Here is a 23,447-nt window from a genome sequence, read left to right on the forward strand (position 1 = left end):
TGCACATGTTAGGAAAAACCACCTATGAACATGAAATGGTAGCGGATCTAGAGGTGACAAGTAATAATTTTGTTGATATGATGATTATTTGTTTCCTTTAAATTAATGTTTTAAGACTGAAGCTAGATATTTTGTATCTTAAAAACAAAATTGACTTTCCTGTTTGGACTGACTGAGAAGTTATGCGGTATGAATAACGAGATTGTAAGGGAAAGATGTAACTCCTTAGAAAGTCTTTCAACCATTGGACCTTGAAATGAAGGATCAGCCTGTTAATCACTGGCAGACCGTGCATCGTCTGCTGTTTTGCATAAAAAGCAAGTAACTTGCAATTCTGTCTTTCCTTTCCTCATCAGTCTTTGTCCCTACCTCCACCAATTCCTGACTTAACCCTAAGACCAGATTTTATCTAAGAAAGTGCTTTGCTATTGGCAAATAAATAGAATTTTCTGATTGGGCAGAAGCAAGGCTGGGTGATTTCTACTCTCTGACTGTAGCTAAGCGTCTTATTTTATATTTGTACCATCTTTCATGGAAGGGCCATTCTCTAAAAGACCTTTTTTCAGCCAGTTAGCTCATGAGAGAAAGAGATTTCACCACTTGAGTGGTGATGGTAATGATATTATAGGCATAATAGTTTCTATCACTGGTGTTTTTTAGTTTAGTTTTGTTTTTTTATAATGTTTATTTTTGAGAGAGTGAGACCAAGCACAAGCAGGGGAGGGGCAGAGAGAGAGGGAGACATAGAATCCAAAGCAGGCTTCAGGCTCCAAGCTGTCAGCACAAACGCAGGGCTTGAACCCATGAACTGTGAGATCATGACCTGAGCCAGAGTTGGACGCTTAACTGACTGAGCCAACCAAGCATCCCTATCACTGCTTCTTAGAAATTTTTTTTTAACGTTTTTATTTATTTTTGAGACAGAGAGAGACAGAGCATGAACAGGGGAGGGGCAGAGAGAGAGGGAGACACAGAATCTGAAACAGGCTCCAGGCTCTGAGCTGTCAGCACAGAGCCCGATGCGGGGCTCCAACTCAAGGCCCGTGAGATCATGACCTGAGCTGAAGTCGGACGCTCAACCGACCAAGCCACCCAGGCGCCCCCCTATCACTGCTTCTTAACTACAGCTGAGATGTAAATGAAGTTTACATGAAGGCTAATGAAGAGATGTGCCCCCATGAGAACCACATTCTTTTTATCTGAGCTGATAGCAGAAGGACTTGAGTTTGGTTGGCCCCATGCTTCTATTTTCCTCTGTCACCAGTAGAAAGCAGTGGGTGACAGGAGTGGGAGGGAGTGAAAAAGCAGCATTAGGCCTGGATAACTCCAAAGCGTGGGGAACATCTATGCTTTGATTGTCTTTAACACCTGTCTACACTCGCTAATCACCATTTTACCTTAGAGTGGACCTCAAATGCCAGACCTTCCCCTGACAACTCTCTAAGTTGAAATTAATAGCATTTATGTTTTAATTGTATTTTTTACATTATTTTCTGTTTAACGTAGGCAGAGCTATGTACCTATTTACGGCTTTCATGTATTTTGTTTCTCATTAACTTATTCAAGGAAAAAGCCGTTTATCTAAAGGGAGATGTTAAGGAAATAACAGTTCAGAATACTGTCAAAATCACAACAGTAGTATCCTTATTAGAACAAAAAATCTGGTTAGTCCTTAATGAGCATCCCACATGCAATAAAATGTGGCATTTGACATTGCAGCAAAAGGCTACAGTGGAAAGAGCAGCGGACCCTAAGCTTATTATGCAAGTTGCAGTCTTCCCATTGATTAACAGTATTACTTTGGCAAGTCAGTGCTTTCCATGCCTCAGTTTCCTTGTCTATAAATACAATGGGTGATAATACAGTAACCCTGCCTCTGTCACAGAGCTGTTGTCAAGCACAAGAGAAAAAACCAGAGGCTGTATTTAAAAAAGAGTTTTAGAAATTTTAATTGCTGGGAAAAATGTCACATGTGATTATGTCAATTCATAGGATCCTACCTCACAAACCACAAAGATCCATGTGGGGATGTATCCACTGCTTACATGTTTTAGGACCAGATGGACATCATAGCAGTCTGGTTTTTATGCTTTACAAATATGCCAGAGAGGCAAATTTTGAGTATTTTATCCAGGTTCAAAATGAATCTGTTTTGCAGTAAACAGAGTTCAGGGACAGAAATAACATGGCAAGGGAGCCTACACAGATCAACGATCACACAAGTTTTCTCTATGGAGTTGACATGTAAGCTGAAATCCAAATGGCAAACAAGAGACAACCATTTAAAAAAAAAAAAAAAAAAAAAAAAAAAAAAGGACAGAGCATTTCTATGAAGGGAACAGCATTTGCAAAGGGTAGAAAGGGGTTGTAGTTCCCCAGGAGCAAAAGATGGCTGGAGCCTAGTGGACAGAAAGGAGAGTGGAAGGAAATAAGAACAGGGAGGTACTCAAGGGCCAGATCATCTAGGGCCTTGCAGGTCACGGTGAGGGCCTCGCGTTTTATTCAGAATGTTTTGGGACGCCACTGAGGAGATTTTAAAAGATGGCTCAGTCTTCCATATTTTAAGTTTGAATGGCCAATCTGGCCAGAGGAACCAGTTTGGGAGAAATCATAGAAGTCCAGGCGAGGGCTAATGGTCTATTACCTGGAATATTGGCAGCTTCATGAAGCCTGCTTGACCTCCCCCAGCTCTGCCTTGGTCCTTAAAGCCCCCTCCCTCCCCAACACCTCAGGTGACTCTGGTTATGCGTTAGCACTGTTTTTGCATCATTTTTAACAATTTTAACAATCCTCCCACCGCCCAAATTCTTGACTCAGAACCGTATCTTATTCAATCTTTGAATTGCCCACCAAACTTATTTCTGTGCCTCCCATCTTGATACATGTTCCATAAATATTTGTGAAATGAGTTCATACACCACAGTGGCCTCAACAGTCACAGTACCTCAGAATCACCTGAGGAGATTGAAAATGTGGGTGCCAGGCCACACCTCCAGAGATTCTGATTCACGTGGTTTGGTGTTATTTGTTGTAAAAACTCCCAGATGATTCTGGTGCACGTTGGAGTAGAGGGCCAGGGTGATTCTGGGTGGTCTTACCTGGGAGTGTGATGCTCACCCTACCCCTTTAATTTTTTTTTTCAATGTTTTATTTATTTTTGAGAGACAGAGACAGAGCACAAGTGGGGGAGGGGCAGAGAGAGAGGGAGACACAGAATCCAAAGCAGGCTCCAGGCTCTGAGCTGTCAGCACGGAGCCCGATGCCGGGCTCAAACTCAGGAACCGTGAGATCATGACCTAAGCTGAAATCAGATGCTTAACCGATTGAGCCACCCAGGCACCCTTCACCCTACCTCTTGAAATGCCAATATGTTTTCCTTTTCCCCATGAATGTTGCAGGCATGATAGAAGTGCCCTGGTTATCTGCCCTTTAAAGTTCTTCGAAATAATGAATGCAGAGTCTACTGTATTGGGGTAGTTGGCCATAGAGCACTCCGATATTACTGATCCAGGGTGTGCTATCAATCAGTTGTCCTTTGGAAGGAGAAGATAGATGACTTTTTTTCACTAGACTTCCAGAATTTGACCAGCATATTTGTTTTACCAGCTATGGACCCTGAAAACACCAAAGCAATGAAAGGGTTAAACATGGCTCCATCAAACACAGAACTCAGAAAGTCTGGCAGTGGTGTCGTTGTGCAGTTGTTTTGATTTCCGAAGGGGAAAGTCTTTATTTAACTCCACATAATGTGTATATAATAATATAATTTTAAGGCACCTGCTTCAAAATAGAAACTGGGATGTTGGAGATAATAACAATAAACAAAAATTAAACTAAACCGGGCTCAGTGCCCAGGAAAACTACCAAGATTCCAAGAACTGGGCAAAGAATAAGCTAATAGGGAGAACAAGGCAGCAGTGGTTGGAGTTGTAACTGCCTCCATGAAGAATGATCGCTCTGTAGCGGGATCTCTGTTAGCGGTTCTGTGGGGCATTTGTCATGTGGGTGGGGTTCCTGCCCTTCTCATTTCAGTGACAGACTTCCAATGGAACTTGCTTTTTCTAAAATGTCAACCCTCAACATGCCAGTAATTACAGGGACCCTGCATTGTGTTTGAGTTTTTATAATGCTGTAAAGCACTTGGAAATAAATGGACCAGAAGTAAAAATAGGAGTTCATAACAACTTTAAAGTTAGAAGGGAAACCCTCATGTTTCCCAGGATGCCTAAATGTCGTGTGATTTACATAAACAAAGGAGGAAATCCTCTTTGTGTGTTTAGGGGTGTGTGTCTAATACAGGAACCCGTGTTTTCCTGTTATTGAAACGTATTCTTTAATCTTTTAAGCACATTTTAGGACCTGCATGTATTCCAGGTGTCTTGTTTCCTCTAACATGAAAACTGAAGAGCAGGGCATGGCTATCAGAGAGACCTATTAGATCCCATAGGAGGCACACAAAATAAACGGATAGACAGAGCCCTGGGCAGACTGATACTATTGCCTGAATTTAGTTCGGGGAATGATTATTCCTAAGAGGACTTAACAGACTTATTCGTGGAGCTGTAAGCCAGGCAGACTGTGTGTGAACAGAAGACTGTAAAATTTCCTCTGATCGCGGGTGTTAAGGGGATGATGACTTTTTAACCATGAAAGTAAACGTAATTGGTATGAAATGTTCAGAAGCTTTTAGCCAAATATAACTGAAATAATGGGTAATAAACCTAAGCATTATTTGAAATTGTTTTTTAAGTGTTTGCTAAATCCTGGTTTGGAGCAAAGGGGAAAGATTGTACCGAGGTCATAAAAACAGGTCTTTAGTCCTGGAACCATGCAGTTCTTGCCAAACGTAAAGGCAAGATGCCCACATTTCATTCCCCTCTTGGTCCCTGGGTTCCTGCTTTAATGCCCGCAGATACTGCAACTGCCCTGAACTCTAGCGTGCGTGAAGGAGGGTCCTTCTTACCAGGAACCGTGACCACAGTAGATGCCTGCTGTCCTTCATCCCTCAAGGATTCTTTTTGCCATCCAATGACCATCCGCAGGGTTATATGGAAATACAGGATCTGCAGGGCTGTTTGAAACAAAGAAATAATGTGCCACTGCTGCACAGTCGTCCTAGGATTGCATTCATGACAAGTAGTACTTTCCACTTCTCCTAGTTCCCTTACTAGCATCGTTTCTGTTAAATTTTACAACTCGTACAGCCAGGCCTCGGGAGGAGCTTTTACGTTAAGCCCTTTTATAACACTCAATTACGTCTCCACCTTTGAGGCTCTAAGTCATGAAATAAGCAGATGTGGAAATATCCAGATGTGGAAATATCCAGCAGATGTGGAAATATCCAGGGTAAGCTGGTCTAGCGGCCGGTGCTTGACCTCCGTCTGAGAGGTGACGCTGTCCATCCTCGGCATGGAAGGGGCAAAGGAAGAACTGACTAAGGCTGGAAGGAGGAACTGTCTCGGTCCTGCAGGTGTGGAAGCCTCAGGAATGTGGGGCAGGCGGGTATGTGAATGCCAAACGCAGGCATAAAGAGATGCAAGCTAGATTCAAACTGGACAATATTTTAAAGCCAAATAATGTTTTAAATATTCCCTCTCTTACCATGGAAGCCCGGTATGTTTACATTCAAATACCACGCTGGGTATATACATTGCGGTTCACTAGGGGAGCCAGTAACATCCACTTCCTTTAAAATCCAGCCTTTCCTAGTGACCTCTCCCTGACACCTGTCAACCCTGTATGCTTCTTTCCGTGCAGTTGGTCACCATGTTCTTGTAGCCTCCATTAGAAGTGCCCGGTGTTACCTGATTGAGGCGTGTTCAGTTTGAATGAATGAAGACAGAAATGAAGCAGCCCTTAAAATTATAATTATTCTGCAATCGCTTGAGAGTGGAGACTAGCACTTCTGTTTCTTTTGAGTTCACCCCTCATCAGAGGCATATGTATTCAGGGGCTCTTGGGTAGCTGTCAGTTGCGTGTCTGACTTTTGATCTCAGCTCAGGTCATGAACCCAGGGTCATGGGATCAGGCCGCACATCGGGCTCCGCGCTGAGCAAGGAGCCTGCTTGAGATTCTCTCTCTCCCTCTGCCCCTCTCCCCCCTCACTTTCTCTCTCTCTCTCTTAGAAAATAAAAGGCACATGTATTCATATTCTGTGTGTTTTTGTGTGTGTACACATGTAAATCTAAGATGAAAACCAACCAACCTGCACACCCACTAATCTGAGTGGTTTCTCTTGGCAGTGACAAACAAGAAACCCACACAGGCGTCCATCACGAAGGTCAAACAGTTTGAAGGCTCCACGTCATTCGTGCGGAGGTCACAGTGGATGCTTGAGCAGCTTCGCCAGGTTAATGGCATCGATCCTAATCGGGTGAGTGAATGTCTGGTGTTGAGCGAAGGTGTTCTCTTCACACGATGACTCCCTCGCTGACCTTGGCAGTGGTGGTGGTTGTCTGAGTCCTCTTTAGCGAAGCTATTTCTCTGTTTCAGTTACGTGGCTAAGACTTTCTTATTTCTATGCTCTTATGGGGAACTCTAAGTCTTTTCATCATGTGTGATGCAGAAACGTAAGGGGATGCACGCTGAAGAAGTGCTGGCTCCTCTAGTAGGTTTATCAGCCAAGTGCAAAGAGCAGAGTTCAGATATCATGTCCATGGTTACCAATACGAAAAACGCATGTTCATCAAGGCTTCATGTATCTCATTATATCACCAGTGATGAGATTTATTAGCCGAGCGAGCAAATAGATGGCACCTTACCAATTATGTATTAGGATTCTATTGGATTTAATACGAGAAACATTTTAAGGTAGAGCTGTTTATTTAAGTACCTTCCCTTTTGTTCACACATACTCACTGTATAAAACCTCGATAATGAGGAGAAATAAAATGTAAATTGTCCCTATATGCTAAAATAATAAGGGAGAATCTTTTCCTTACCAAAGGTTAGGGGCAAGATTCATGGGTTTCACTGCCAAGAACGTGACCTTTTCCGGGTCATCGGGAAGGCAGTATCTAGTCTAAATTGTGCCAGGTCAATGTGTAGTAAGCTGTTGGGGCTTCTGTGAGCGTAGCTTCCTAGGGACATCTATAAATACTGCAAGATCTGGGGTTTGCTTGATAAACAGAGAAAGGTGAACTTTCTTTCCATGCACCTGGGTGCGAATAAAGATGAGCCTTGTGATTAAGACCAAAGTTTTGAAAGGTGTTTCAGCTTTTGTGAGCCTTTTGTCAGGGGTAAGCTGGAAGCCGCAGTTTTTCTAGGTTGAGATCGGCACTTATTTCACTGTCTTTTCCAGGATTCTGCAGAATTTGATCTGTTGTTTGAAAATGCATTTGACCAGTGGGTGGCCAGCACAGCTTCAGAAAAATGCACCTTCTTCCAGATCCTCCACCATACCTGCCAGAGGTACCTCACGGACAGGAAGCCCGAGTTTATTAACTGCCAGTCCAAACTCATGGGAGGTGAGTGGACATTCGTACGGCTTTGGCCACCCCGTTTCCTCAGACTCGCTTTCACATGAAAAGGTAGGTGTCGGCAACATAAAGGCAAAAAAAGAATCAGGATACTCAGAGCTGGACAGCATGAAAACCAGTCTAGGGAGTTCATTGTATGCTAAGTCTAGACACAGTGGAATGTTTTCATTCTTAACCAAATCTGGTCTTTTGGGAAGAATTAGCCACTTAGCTAAGATTAGTTATGCTATAAGAACAAACCTGTCCCCTCATTAGGAAAACCTTTCAGTTTGGGTTTCTTGACTACCATTTCTATAAATTCATTGCAGAGCGCCGTTTTCTAGGCTGCTTTTTCCTATTATGTCTCAAGATATTCTCCAAATATTAACATGTAGATTCTGACACATATAATCTCTTTCTTTCAAATAGCAGCTAGTCTCACGTTTATTCCTCGAATGTCACACAAAGGGGAGTTAGGCTGAGCACTGTAAGCCAGCCTTAAGGGGTGAGTACCAGTGTTGGCAACTTAATGAGAAACATTTAGAGGGTGCTTAACACATTTCTTTTAGGTGGCATTGCTTTTTAGGGAATTGAAACTGTGCTAAAAATATTCTCAAAAAGCCTTGCCAGTCACTCTGTGAGCTGAGGAAGGAAGTTTATATCATTGCTCTCTTCACTGACCTGTTCTCCGGGTTTTGAAGAAAAAAGTTTTTTGTGCCCCAACTTTATCTTAATCAAATGTCAAATGAAGGTCACGTCATAGACACTACGTCTCCTCCTCGGGCTGTACATATCTTTCATATGAACATGGCACAGAACCCATTAGTCTGCCCACACACCTAATGTGTGCATACTGCCATTCTGCCCTTGGTCTGCTAGATGTCGTGGGGGCAGATCTCACACAGTGAGTTGCTTACGTCATAAGAACCTAGAAAGGTCTTCCTTAGGCGTTGATGCAGTATTCTATTATAGCTTCTCCATTTGGTCCTAGAAAAATATCAGAGGTGATGAGTAGTGCCTATTTTCTTCAAAGCGGCCCCATCCTGTGTACAGAAGTAAAAACTGTGAGATGTGGATGTTGAAAGACAACATGTGACGCTGACCTCTTACTGTTTAGAAAATAGAATGAGATACTGCTCTCATGTCTGGGCCACCAGTACTCTTCACATGAATCCCACCTGCAAAGCCCAGCTTTAACAGATGTGGCAGGTGAGAGCGCCCTGGGTTCATGGCCACAGATGACTGAGTTTTTCAGTGACTGGAGAATTGACCGGGAAATCCCAGCTTTCCCTCATTCTTCACTGGGTAGGATTTTCTCTGCTATCCTAGAATCAGATTGGTTTCTTGATGTCAAGTTCCTACTAGGAAGAATTTTTCCATCGGTGTCCGTATGGTCAGTAGATGCCTGGATAGCACTTACGCAGAGTCTCCTCTGAAAATAATGTGACATTATGGGTTTGACATTTCTGTTGCCCTTGGAGATAGACTCCCCTCACGCATTCCACTTCTGCTCGTTCCGTCCTGAGAGCAGAGTGGCCAGAAGCAGAAGCAGTGCCATGGGAACTACCACATTTCCTCAGAAGGGAAATGTGAGGCAGAAGCACGAGGGCCACAGCCGCACTCCCTCCACTGTCCTTGCGAGAGAAACGCGTCCCGTCCTTCCTGCTAAGGTTGAGGGGAGCTTTGGTAGCTCTTCTCTTCCTCCTCTCACTAGGTGGTCCCTCCTCTCCGTTGCCTCTCTGAGGCTCTCATTTCTTCTCTCAATACAGTTCCTTTCATGCAGGCATGCATTCATTCATTCATCCATTCCTGGTTCATCATCCATTTATACAACCAGTAAGCACTAAGTACGTGCTATGTGCTGTACTATGTGCTGGTCACTGTGCTCTGTCCTAGATATAGAAAATCGTTTGGTTCCTTAATGGACCCCAGTTTCACCACCCATATTCCAGACTGGCAGATCCCTAACAGCCTTTCTGTAAGCCCTTCATTACCTTCTTGAATGTCCTCAGACCTTCCGACACAGTCCCACTCAGCCGCTTCTGTCAGTCATTGGCTCAGCCCTTCAGAGGTCTTCCAGTGCCCTATGGATCCCAAAGTCAGTAGAGTTGAGACAGGAATTCATATATCCAATGTTAAATTGTTGCGTGTTGGATAAAGCCGCAGATTGATTTCCTGTAGTAAGAAGAAGACTAAGTGAATGAGACCAAGTGCCAGAACTGGCTCTGCCTTTTGAGACCGTCGACCTCACTTTTCACTGGTGTCTTGTCTTCCTTAGACCTCACTTTTCGCTGGTGTGACTTGTGGAGGTTGGATTAGATATCTACAGTCCACTTCAGTTTTAATATTTAGAGAATCGATAATGCTTAAGTTACAGCTTTATTGTGTAGATTAATCACTTCTTAATTACAAGTCAAATAAAAGACTTGGCACAGTTAAATATTGACGGGTCTTAGATTCCTAAGGAAGGCAAAAAAGTTTGAGTTAAGCACATGTAATTTGTTGGCAGCACATAGATCCTTCACGCGTGCACCTCGTCTTCTTGTTGCTTGTCCTTGGTAACAGCCGTACCAACATACCCTAGTTAATTAGCATACCAATTAGTCTTCCTTTCTGCCACTTACTACAGTTCAGACTTAAAAAGCGCATAGTTCTTGGGTCACAACATTCTGACCCCTTTAACTTTGGGGATACCTACCCTATCTTCAGCAGATGAAATCTGTTTCAATTCCACAGTATCCTTTGGTCTGTCCTCACCGTATGGGTCACACATCCTAGAACCGGTTGTTATCAGAACTGTGAAATGTCACAGATTTTGTGATTTTAAAGAACTAATATCAGCGTTGGTATGCTGCCCTACACCAGATTGTTTACATATGTTATCTCATTTAGCCTTTTACAGTAGCTTTTGGAAATCGAATTTATTATCTCTGCTTTACAGAGAAGGAAATAGGATCAGAGAGATCATCGAATAGCTTGCCAGGGGTCATATAGCTAGTAAGTGGCAGAGGTGAGATTCAAACACAGGCCCTCTCCACTCTAAATTTATCTTCCCCAGGGCCACTGAGTGCCATACCCCAGGGGACACAGTGACATTGTCTTTTCTATGAATGGTGCCCTTGAAGTTATGTAGGAATTTGGAGAAAATAATTAGCCAGCACATCCCTAGGTTTTAACAAAGGGAGATAAGGGGAGAGGGCCAGAGATTATAGATACTTTTAACTCTTTTCCTTGTCTTATCGTTGGTATGCAATTAAGATAGGAAGTCTTAAGCTTTTCTTTTCCCCCCTCTTGGTCCTAAGAATGATGGAGTTATCAGGGATCTTTAAAACCACCTTGCTCTTTGGTTGTTTTTGATTTCGGTTTTGTTCATCTGATATTATTCATGTTTCAACATAATAAAGAGATGAACTATTTTGGTGGCTGAGAAAGATGATGGAGCTCTGCCACTCCCTGGACCTCTCAGGTACTCTGCATCTGGCCTAACCCTGTCATTGGGAAAGCTGAGGACCAGTGATTTTGAATCACGTTACTGAGGTCCCAGTACTGGAAGCAAGTCTGCCTGACTCCCACTGAACCGCACGTTCTTTAATACCAGTTCAGACAGGATCATCATTTTAAGTATCTACAATTCCATGCAGTTCTTCTCTGTAGTTACTGATGGTATATACCCTACATGGCCATGTTTTTCCCTTTCCCTCGGGGAAAATCAGTTACACAGAGACGGATTCTTTGACATGGTTGAAACTCTCTCCTGCAAACATGATATTCCATCTCCAGAGGACGGACTGGGAAGCTTTGATCTTCTGATGCTGGTTACAGAACCCAGGAGACACATGTACAGTCTGTAGGGCTGAGTGAAGGCCATCATAAATGGAAAGAGGGCAGGATGCTGTAAGCAGGTGTGAAGAGGGGAAGCATTGGTTTCTTCTCTTGCCTCTGTCAGCATCTTGGCAGCCATCTTCTCTTCCCTGGATAGTAGGAAGACCTGGAAGCTGGAACCAAGTCCTGCAGGCTTGGTCATTCCTAACTTCCACTCTACCTCTCATTTAATTCATTAAAGGTTGGTCACCTTTCAAAGATACAAAGCCGTTCATTTAGTTGCTGGATCCCTAAGCTACCAAGAAACCTAGATTTAACCAGACCGAAGGCAGAGGCATGAAGCCAGTCTTTCTACTAAAATATGACATGGCATCATGAATGAAAGGGGCCCTGAAAGTGAACCTCGGGTTCATTTCTGAGATGCTAGATTTTTTTGTCTCTCTCTCTATCGTAGGCAGAGATGATACACTGTTATGTGTGTGGTAACACATTTGCACTTCAAAGATGCCTCCAAGGTGTTAATCATATGTGTAGACCTTTGGATTCCAGAGGAGAGACTTCCTTTCAGCTAATTCATTTCAATGAAACGTGGTCTGCTCCCAAATAGTAGTATCAGTGTAGACAGTGGGAATGTCATATTAAGTCAAGGTCCCATTGGGAACTTTGTTGTATTGCTTTCTTTATTTTCCTTCGTAAATCCCACATGGCTCTCCATTGCTCTTTTATTTACTCCGACCTTTCGTAGCGTTTACTATCACCCTATTATTCTTATGCCTAATGCTGTGGGCTATGGAAATCTGTAGTGGTATTGAACAACTTCTGTGTTAGAACCACAACGTAGATTCTTTGCAAACCTGTTTTCTTCGATAAGTGTTATAAATTACTTTCTGGAAAAAAATGATTTATTCTTCAAGGCAAGCTTCTGTACAGACTGAAGCACATCCTAGCATTTTCTTGAACTCAACCCAAACAGCCTTGGCTAACCCACACAATTACCTCTTGTTCTTTCACCTGTTTTGTATGGCTCTTCCTTCAGTGGACCCTCCTATGCTGTTTGCAGCCAAGTTTCGCATGTGTCCTCGTTGATTTCACAAGCATTCACTCAGCACCACCTATCTGTCAGGCACTGAGCTAGCTGGAGAGACCCAACAACAACGTAGATACCTTGCTGACTTTGCTTACTGTTCTGGGGAGACAACAGGTGTAAATAGATAATAAACAGTTCAATAACACCAAGGTGATTGCTGAGCTACATTGTAAAGGATGGATAGCAGTTGCCAGCCAGACAGGGGCAGGGTGAAATGAGCTCTCTCTTACTGCAACAGTTAATCTAGAGAGTTTCATTCCAATGTTGGCTATGTTCAGATTTTGGAATGTGGCAGATTGTTTTTCCACAAAGCAGCCTATTTTGAAATGCTGTATATTTTCATCATCACCAAAGGAAATTTCTTAAGTGTTGCTTTCGTATGCACAGCCCTTCAAATGATGGTATCAAGCCCAGACTTCTGAGCTCTATTAGAATTCCAGGGACACAGATGTCTCTGATGTCTCCTTCATAGCAGGCTTGCCCTCATTTCCCTTGCTGATTGGTATGCTAAAGGAAACACCTAATGGCTTTACGCTGGATTCCCCTGGGATGGAATAGACTCTCAGGGTTTGAAGTGTGACTTTGCATTGTACTTTTCTTCCAAATAATGCAGGGTCATCCCTGGGTGAAGGTTGTGAATATTTCACCTTGCAAGTGCTCTAGGCATGGGCATATGTAAGGTGGAATAACAAGTAACTTCTTAAAAGAGCACATGTGTACCTCCTAATGGGGTTTTAATGGGAAAAACAGTGATCAATATGGTCATTCTTTCTTTTTTAATTTGTTTTAAGATCATTTATTTTGAGAGAGAGAGAGACAGTATGAGCGGGCAGACAGAGAATCCCAAGCAGGTTCTGCATTGTCAGCACAGAGCCCAACGCGGGGCTCAAACTCACGAAACCGTAAGATCATGACCTGAGCTGAAACCGAGAGTCGGACACTTAACCAACTGAGCCACCCAGGTGCCCCAGTATGGTCATTCTTAATCCCAATATATTAATATACTACTTCAAGGGAATCTGTAACATTTTCCATAATTCTTATATTTCTTCTCTATGATGGGATGTTTTCTGCCACTGAATAATGGCTCTGTGGGATGTGAACCTCGCGCTCCTACACATGCTCCAGCCAGCGCCACATTACAATGAATTGTTTCTTTCTCAAGACTAGATTAATGTGTAATTTTGCCCACTGCTTCAGCCTTAATATGCTGGGGGATACACACACATACACGCATACATTAGAGATTATCATTCATGTACCAAGTTAAATTGTGTTAAAACCACCATATTGCTGCTGCTTAATGCCACCACCCGGATGCGGAACAGAGGAGACAGCCAGGCTGTTCAGTGACACACTGTTTTGACAGCGATAAAGTGTTCCTTATAGTTCTTTAAATCAACAGGAATCCCTGTCAGAGTTCCTTCAGTGGCTTTCTTTGTCACTGTTGAAGAAATACAAAATAACAAACTTCACTTCTCCTCTGCCCTGGCCCAAACAAGGAAAATGATTTATAAGGAGCACCCGGATCCACAGCTCTTAAGGAATGGAGTTAGTGCCTCCATCAAGGCCTGTCCCTCATTCCCCATCCATTCAATGCAGGCCATGACTTTCAAGTCACTTAATAAGCACATCTTCTTTTCCTTATATTGATTCAGCTAAGTAGAAGATGAGATCATGCCGATTTAACAAGGTATTTATGACCGAATTTAAAATTCTGTTTGAAAGATCTCTGTAAATGACTGTTAATTATATCAATCCTGTACACACACAGATTTATCAACCAGTCTTCCATTACTCCATCCTCCTCATTTTCCTAGACAGCATGGTATTTCATCAGAGACTCAGCTTATAGACACTTTTTTGGAGAGAGTAAGAAACTAAGACTAGAAACAAAAAAAATGCATCAATAAAAATAACAGTACAAATAGTTTTTTAAAAAATGTCTAATATTTATTTATTGCTGAGACACAGAGAGAGACAGAGCACGGGCAGGGAAGGGGCAGAAAGAGAGAAGGAGATATAGAATCTGAAGCAGGCTCCAGGCTCTGAGCTGTCAGCACAAAGCCTGATGCGGGGCTCAAACCCACGAACCACAAGATCATGACCTGAGCCAAAGTCAGATGCTCAACTGACTGAGCCACGCAGGCACCACAACAGTACCAATATTTAAATTATACGGTTGGGAAAGCCCAGCTAGGGTTTTCTATTTGTTTTGGTTATTGAGATCCTACCACTGTAACTACTGTATCAAACAAGTTAGATGTTCATGATGCTACATGACTCACAGACGTAACCATCCGACATTGGCCAAGCACCATTAGAAGCAGGACATTCTAGCAGAAGCCCTGAGAGGTTTCTGGATCTGGATCTTTTATGTATTTATTGTTTCAATTTAGGACAACATTGCCAGTTATTATGTTGGGTGATTTATGAGCTTTCTTATATTTTCTGAGTGGATCATTCAACCTCATCTTGTTCCCAGGAGGTAAATCAAAAGCAGATGTTTTTATTTTAAGTGAGAACATTGAAGTAACCAAGGACTCCTTCCTTAGGTTCTATGCAATTCTGTGCATGATGTTACAAATGACTAGTAACTAAAGAAAAACTAAAGAAAAACTGGGTCACAGATGTGATTTTCTTGTTTTTCATCACTCTTTGCCTGTAAGCAACTCTCAGGCACACAGTGAATCAGCTGGTGGGCTGTGGTCAGTCTTCCTGAGCCAAGAGTGACTTCATGTATTACATACTTTTGAATCATGCGTCTCCATCAAAATCTTGAAGCAAACCAAGGGTGCGATCCAAGGTATCATTTACTGGCTTGACAAGGATCATGAACATATTTTGTCTATCCCATGGTTAAATAACCTGCAGTGGGTTAGAGCCATTCTTACTTTCAGAATCAACCAGAGGTCACATCTACACAACTTGATATAGTAATAGAGCGACATAGAGCAGACTCCATTCATTTATCCCTGTCTTTGGTGGCATCACGCATTAACTTTGCAACTTCCTGTAAGCCACTTAACTTATACTCAACCTCCCTATGCTCTTCTGTATCGTGAAGAGTAACAGAGACCTTGAAGGAATGGTGTGAGGATTAAAATGAACTTTAAAATGGTCAACCAAACGGGGTTTTTGCAAAGTACCAGGACATGTCTGAATAGTCTATGAAAAAAAAAAACAAAAAACCTTGGAAATTGTGATTTGTGTATTCATAATATTACATGATTTCTTTTGTGATATTTATCAAAAGCCCTTTCTTGTGAAAGAAGCAAGGACATTTTCTTGTGCTTTCCTACTACACGTTGGCCCAAAGAATAGCAAAAAAAAATAGCAATTTCTTTGTTCCAAGTGGGAATGAGCTGAGCTATGTTATGGACATTTCAAATGCCTGGAGTGCTAAGTTGTTTGCCATGGTTTATCAAATGCTGAATGTGTTGCATTTTATGTCTGACATTTACAGAGTGCATATGTGACTACTGACTTACCAAAACAACGATGTTTAAAATAGCGAGTAATGCTGTGCCAGAGATCAGGGCAAATAATTCAGATCCTCCTGTAGGAAAGAAAAAACCTGAAACATGTTTTCTGAACTTTATAAGAGAATAGAAATATTCCTTTTCCACCAGTATATTGTTAGCCTAAAATATTTCTTTGAGTCCAATTCTCTTTCTCCAGCCAAAAAGGGGGATACATGAATCAGATGTAAAATTATTTAACAGCGTTAGACAAGAAGTGGTATTTCTGAAACAGACCTAAAAAGTGTGCTACATGATGCCCATACTTTCAGATTTAAAGACAAGTGCCAGTCACTTTTCTATGTAAGGACAGTTTTTGAGTCTTCATATCCAGTATCACCATAATTTCATACAAGAAAGTTTACTTTAACATGAAAAGATTGAAAGAACACACTCTCCAGAAATAAAGAGCTACTCCTTAAACTAGAACAGTTTACCTTTAGGAAAACCTTAGCACATTGTTCTTACTTATCTTGCTTCCCATAGACCAATAAAAACTCCCCTCAGCTGGCATTCAAAAGTTGTTGCCTTGCTGTACAGTAGACATGTCAGGTACTAAAACTAACGTGGAATTTTAGTGAAGAGAAGCTGAAATTCAGTAACTGGCCTGACTCTAATAATGATCACTTCATGATTGCTAAATTCATCCCTCCTTCTGGGGATACCCCTCAGAGCACACACCTTGTGGACAGCAGATCAGAATGTCATCTTCAAGGCTCAAGGCCATCGTCCTATTTCATTCCTGGAATAAAGGTGAGGAGCTTCTGCATAGTAGCTGGGAAAAACTATACAGGAAATTGACATTTCTCAAACCTGCAGTGAAGAGGTAAATGGACTGGCTTTTTCCCCCAGCCCACATTATATCCTAAGTTTCTAAAAAGTTCTGCCTTGTTTCTGATCACTAAAGTAAATCTAAATCACTAGATTTAGCAAAGGCAGTTACTGGAAATTTAGACACTGGTGTAAATCTGAAGTTAGAGATTTCAGACCAACCGCTTCTCACCCTTTTGCTTGCAATGTGCCTACCCAAGATTAGATTCAGTAGATGTTCTGCAAGAAGCAAGAGCACTAGGGTTGCCTGATTTAGGAAACAAAAATAGAAGATGCTCATTCAATATGAATTTCAGATAAACAGTGGGTACTTTTTTTGGATCAGTATGTCCCAAATATTGCATGCATGTCCTATATTTTATCTGGCAACCTTCATGGGTATGGACCACCCCTCACCCCCTCAGTTTCTGGCCACCATAACAAATATGGAAAACAGAATAAGTCAGAATAAGTTTATTGCAGTGGAGACACATAAACTTTAAGATGGCCAGTTATTAGGACTTGAAGACAATTTGAAATGGAGATCTCCCTCAAAGGGATTAGGTTAGGTTAGCCATTCAGATATACAAACAGAAAAATATGAGCAGACTGCTAAAGAAGGACTATTAGAAGAACTTAGAGGAAGTCTGACTTATTGTGGCTCTTCTCCAGAGAATAATACTATAAAAATGCAAATTATAATTACTGGTAAGTATAGAAATTCCACTAAAGCACTTCTATAATCGAACATGAGATTCCTGGATAATTTTGCCTAGGGAAGAAAGGCCAGTCATCAATCTGAATGTCTTTGGCTTGATTTTAAAGAGTTGGTTTGCTGTCAAGAATAAAAGGAGCCTGCCATAGACTCTTGGAAGCACCCAGCAGAACAAAGGCTCCCACTGATGGAGAAGAGCAAAAAGCTCTACTGTCTCAAGAGTCAGACGTAGAATAAAGAAGTGTAACAGGAAGCTACTACTTATGAAAGTTAGCCTCCTCTCTGACCAGTCTAATGGTTTTCTTAGTAATGGAAGTGACTGGTCTGTCAAAGATCCCTTGACAAACCCTGTGGCTTGCCTACAAGTTGTGGCTCCCCTTTATCCATCATGCTGCCTGTCTGTAGCCCTTGCTCATTGTCAAGTATACAAGCATGCAGAGTGACCCTGGCTTCACTGTTGGTTGGTTTGGTTTTTGTTCCAGCCCTATATGAGTATGGCATCCAAAGGTGATGCTGCTGTAGGTTCTAGGAGCCATTCAGTGGGTCATACCTGTGAAAGGGGAAGAATATGTTTCACAACTTTCTAACTATGACAGCACATAAAGCATAAGCATGTCAATTACAATATATGACTGACAGTAAAGCAAGAAAATAAGCATATCATTATACTGGGGTAAAAACACATGTTTTGGGGGGGGGGGAATGAGGACAAGTCTTTCTTGGCTTAGGGATTTATTTCCTCTGACAAACATTTGAGTGGTTAAACTGTGAGGTGACTGTGTGTGTGCATGTGTGCTCACACACATGTGTGCACATGCATTTGAGACTCCGTGGATACTATTAGTGGGAAAGAAACTATTTGCTTTTATTTAAATTAGTGGCCCACGCCAAAATGTCAGTAAGGAAGATTCAGAGTGTTTCTGAGTTTAGATGTCTGAGCAGAAACTGATTTTTTATATTTTGAGAAAATGTAAAAGTAATTATCATAATTACTCATACTACTATGCCCCATAGAAAAGAACTTTCAAGTGGGATCAATATGTTCCTCATTGAATCTGATTGAGAACATTCCAGTCAGGATCATCTTTATGCCCCTTTGCAACAAGGAGAATTAAACAGGACAGAATATGATGGATCAAAGTCAGGACCATTCCTTGAGTCACATGTAAATATTGCACAAGAGCTAATCTCCTTGTGATTATTTATACTATTATATATTATTCTCTCCATCAGTGTTTCACTCCGTCCTATGGGCCTTATTTTCACAGTTGGTTGATTTTATTGATCATCTTCCCAGTTCCCATTATAAGAGGTTGAGAGTTAGTGGGGGAAAAAGGTGGTTTCACAAGGTCAGAGTGGATCACACATCTGTGATAAAGCCAAGAGCTTGCACTGCTAGTTGGTGTCTACAAATGTTAGCACTTTTTAGACACTAGGTAAAGGAGAGGAAAACCACTTTTACAATTATTTTATGGGGTCAGTGTATTCTCCTTGTGTGTTTTCTTTAAGCTTTTGACTTAAAATTGCATAAGAGAATATATCATTATTTTTCAAAGGCCTGCATCATTTAAAAGCAAATACTCGGGGCGCCTGGGTGGCTCAGTCGGTTAAGCGGCCGACTTCGGCTCAGGTCATGATCTCGCGGTCCGTGAGTTCGAGCCCCGCGTCGGGCTCTGTGCTGACCGCTCAGAGCCTGGAGCCTGTTTCCGATTCTGTGTCTCCCTCTCTCTGACCCTCCCCTGTTCATGCTCTGTCTCTCTCTGTCTCAAAAATAAATAAACATTAAAAAAAAATTAAAAAAAAAAAAAAGCAAATACTCACCACAGAGTTCATGTGTATTTTAATTTTTCTAGCCACAGTAGGTTTACCCTCTTGGTCATTTGTGTTAGTTTCCTACTGATACTGCAGCAAATGATCACCAAGTTAGTGGCTTAAAACAACACGAATTTATTATCTTACAGTTCTGGGAATCAAAAGTCTAGAATGGGTCAGTAGGGCTGTGTTGCTTCTGGAGGCCCTAGGGAAGGATTTCCTTGCCTACTCCACCTTCTAGAGGCTGTTTGTGTTCCGTGGGGCATGGCCCTTCTTCCATCTTCAAAGTCCCCAGCATAGCATCTTCGAGCCTCTCTCTCTGGCTCATACACTCTTGCCTCAGTCTTGTAAGAACCCTGATTATTATATTCATTCCACCCAGATAATTCAGGATAATCATTGCATCTGAATATCCTTAACTTAATCATATCTGCAAAATCCCTTTCACCATGTAAGGTGACATTCATAGTTTCCAGGAATTTGGGTGTAGGCATCTTCGAGAAGCCATTATTCTACTTGCCACACCATTTTCCTAAACAATTCTAAAAGCTATAATGTACACTACTGAGGACTGCTGTCCTACATTTAATTTTATTCCTTTCATACAATATAGTTTTAAATACGTCCTATAGACTATTTTACTTGTACTTATCTGTTATGATTTAAGACATTGAATATCTTAAAATATAAAATTTAGAACACCTAAACATGTTATGAACATGTTATGAAACACCCAGTATTTAAGTGGCTGTAAGGACTTGCCATGTCCCACATTATCAAGAAGTTCCCCATTTTGCCAGCTAGGATATTTATACCTTGGCTCTTTCTCTTTACTTACGGAATTTGTTTTTCCTTAATCATTATGTAGGTTCTTTACAAGTTTCTAGGAAGTCTTACTGTTTAAACCTTGTGATGATGAAGATATTGTAGGTCATTTGATTTTGTTTAAAATCATCCTTTTCCTTGATATTTCCCTTCCTGTCTCCTCAGATAATGACTCTAATGCCCTACTTGTAAAAAAAAGAAAAAAAAAAAAAAACTTGGTGGTAGTCCTCTTAAGAGACTGACAATTCTTTTTTCAGCTTTGATGCAAAATGTCAAGGTCAAGTTTATTTAACATGTACTCATTACAGACAAGTTCAAATTAGCTGCTTGGATTTATCTCTTTAATTCAGCATACATTTAGAAGTGATTTAACGTGAGCACCTAAAATATAGCTACCATGTCATTTCAACATTTTTCTGTATTGCTTAGGGTATGTACTTCTTTTCCTGTTGTGGTATTTCTATTTTTTTTTTAATGTTTATTTATTTTGAGAGAGAGACAGTGAGGGGAGGGGAGGGGCTGAGACAGAAAGGGGGAGAGAGAATCCCACGCAGGCCCCACGCTGTCAGTGCAGAGCCCCACACAGGGCTCAATCTCACGAACTGTGAGATCGTGACCTGAGCTGAAATCGAAAAAGTTGGATGCTTAACCTACTGAGCCAGCCAGGCGTCCCTAGAGTATGTTGTGGTGTCTCTTAAGCCTTGTTCTGGTGTGGTGTGATACACACTAAACAGAAAATGACCTTGCACAGATCTGGGTGTGAATTTCTGGTCGGTCACTGACCATCTGTGGATAAGTTAAACTGTAAGTCTGACTTCCTTTTCTTAAACAGTATTAATACTGCTTACTCCATAAGGTTGTTGTAAAGATTGAATAAAATGATGTATGAAATATTTAACACGGTGCATAGGGAGTACTATGGAATGTAGTGGTGGCTGTTATAATTAATAATTATATTAATTTGTTAGGGTAACCTGGGTGGCTCAGTTGGTTAAGTGTCCGACTTCAGCTTAGGTCATGATCTCGCGGTCCGTGAGTTCAAGTCCCGCGTTGGGCTCTATGCTGACAGCTTGGAGCCTGCAGCCTGCTTCGGATTCTGTCACTCCCTCTCTCTCTGCTCCTCCCCCACTCACACTCTGCCTCTCTCTGTCTCTCAAAAATGAATACACGTTTAAAAAAAAGTTTAAAAAATAAGTATATTAATATGTTACAGTTAATATTTTCTTTTAATCTTGCCTTCCTGTTGTGTTGCCTTCCATCCTGTTAAGGGAAATTAATATGGAATCTGAATTTCAGTCAGACACAGAGGAGAGAGTGAAAATACAGAGCATCCTTATGTCAGATATGGTAGAGGTGCCGTTCTATGTTTTATATTTGCATTTTTCTTTTTTTTAATGTTTGTTTATTTTTGAGAGAGAAAGTGTGCACAAGGGAGGGGCAGAGAGAAGGGGACAGAGGATCTGAACTAGGCTCTGCTGACAGCAGTGAGCCCAACGTGGGGCTCGAACTCACAAACCATGAGATCATGACCTGAGCCAAAGTCAGACACTCAACTGACTGAGCCACCCAGGCGCCCCTGTGTCTGCTTTTTTCTTATCTTCCAGGAAAAAAAAGAAAAAGCCAGCTAGTGATGACAACACTGATAGTCCCCATACTGAGTTCCTACTATATGTCAAGCAATTTTTTTCATTCATATTACCTCTAACACGTAATTATTGTTATCCTCACTTTACAGTTGAAGAAACTGGGTGTCAGAGAGGTTACAGCGAGGCAAGGAAACTTGTCCAAAGCCACATAGACAACAAAGAGAAGTCAGGATTTGAACCTAGGGGCTAGCTCTAAAATCTTCCCCATTAGAGAGAAAAAAGTAGAAAAACTCACCAAGCAGCTATCACCGATGCATGTTTTTGTCTCCAAGTTCTGAGTGTTCCTCCAACTAGATTCTGTTTTCACTTATTGGCAGTTACTATAATTTTTGACATTGGGTGATCGGGTGATGTTGTATTTTCAGTATAACATTTGAATTATGGTATTCATTGCTTTATCACTATTATTTTCCAGTTAAGTGTTTGACTATTAAGTTTACTCTCCCAGGACTGCGCTTTCTTACAGTGTCCCAGATCGTATTTTCTTTTCCTCTAGGAAAATGTGTCTTTGAAATTACATTATACTTCAGAAGGAAAATGCAGTATGATTTGTTAAGACAAGTTATACATAAATTTTCAGGAATATATATGCTGTATAAAGTGTGACATACTTATATTCAGCTCTTATTCATAATAAATACTTGTTCTTCAACTCTGGCATAATAAACACTGTTAGGCCAGCAACATGCATGGGTGATCAAGATGGAGTCCTAGATATGGCAGCCTTCAAAAATGAAATATGTGTAATCTTCTTTGGGGAAATAAAAGACTTGGAAGAAGATTTTAAAGCTTTCTTCAGTGACGATTAAGAAAATAGTTCCGGGTGCCTGGGTGGCGCAGTCGGTTAAGCGTCCGACTTCAGCCAGGTCACGATCTCGCTGTCCGTGAGTTCGTCGCGGTCCGTGAGTTCGAGCCCCGCGTCAGGCTCTGGGCTGATGGCTCGGAGCCTGAAGCCTGTTTCCGATTCTGTGTCTCCCTCTCTCTCTGACCCTTCCCCGTTCATGCTCTGTCTCTCTCTGTCCCAAAAATAAAAAAAAAAAAAAAAAAAAAAAAAAAGAAAATAGTTCCAAAATTATGAATCCCCTCTTTTAGACGACTTCGACTTTGTAGCTTCATCCCTGAAAAGCTGAGATGCATACACAAATAGCTGGATTTCTTTCTGCTTAAGATTAGGTTTAAAAAACACGGAAGTTTTAAGTTCTAATGCGGATAATAGTAGACAGAACCACTGAACTGCTGGTGCTTCTCAACTCATTTGTTTTCTCTGTTAAAAAAAAAAAAAATTGAAACTAATCATTTGGGGCCATTTATTTCAATTAGCCAGGCATAGGTAAATAAGAGAATCTGTCAGTAAAACATGATCAGCTTTTTCTTTGTTTGCTGGTGAAAACAACAAAGGGAAAGATAAGTAGTATCACTACTGAACATTGTAGGGTTTTTTGGATTGTTACACTGATAAAAAAGAAAAGTCTTAAAAATAGAACATTGGTGCAGTTTGACATTGTAAATTCACATTTTGAGGCTCCTTCAGCACCGCCACATACGAAATAGAGGAGATTAAAAAGAAATAGCCACTTTGAAAAAAAAAAAAAGATGAATAGCTGCAAAGTCAGAAATACACAGAGTCTCAGAATTAGCAGGTAGGAAGCTGCTGGTGTGCTGGGCTACAGGTCTGGAGAGAATAGTTTGGATTCTGTGCTGTAACAGTATACCCCAGACAAAGTAGGAGACCAGAGCCACATTCACTGCCTG

The 23,447-nt window shown here is 41.4% G+C and overlaps 1 protein-coding gene across 3 annotated transcripts in view; it reads left to right on the forward strand.

Annotated features, from left to right (window-relative positions):
• STXBP6 (syntaxin binding protein 6) overlaps positions 1 to 23,447 on the forward strand; it is a 245,707-nt gene that overhangs the window by 189,277 nt on the left and 32,983 nt on the right. For all 3 annotated transcript variants that reach the window (XM_049612987.1, XM_049612985.1, XM_049612986.1), the window contains exons 3-4: positions 6,243 to 6,373; positions 7,301 to 7,466. In XM_049612987.1, coding sequence (XP_049468944.1) covers positions 6,243 to 6,373; positions 7,301 to 7,466 — 297 coding nt within the window. The remainder of the gene's footprint in view (positions 1 to 6,242; positions 6,374 to 7,300; positions 7,467 to 23,447) is intronic.

This window comes from Panthera uncia (assembly GCF_023721935.1).
Source record: "Panthera uncia isolate 11264 chromosome B3 unlocalized genomic scaffold, Puncia_PCG_1.0 HiC_scaffold_1, whole genome shotgun sequence".
NCBI lineage: Eukaryota > Metazoa > Chordata > Mammalia > Carnivora > Felidae > Panthera > Panthera uncia.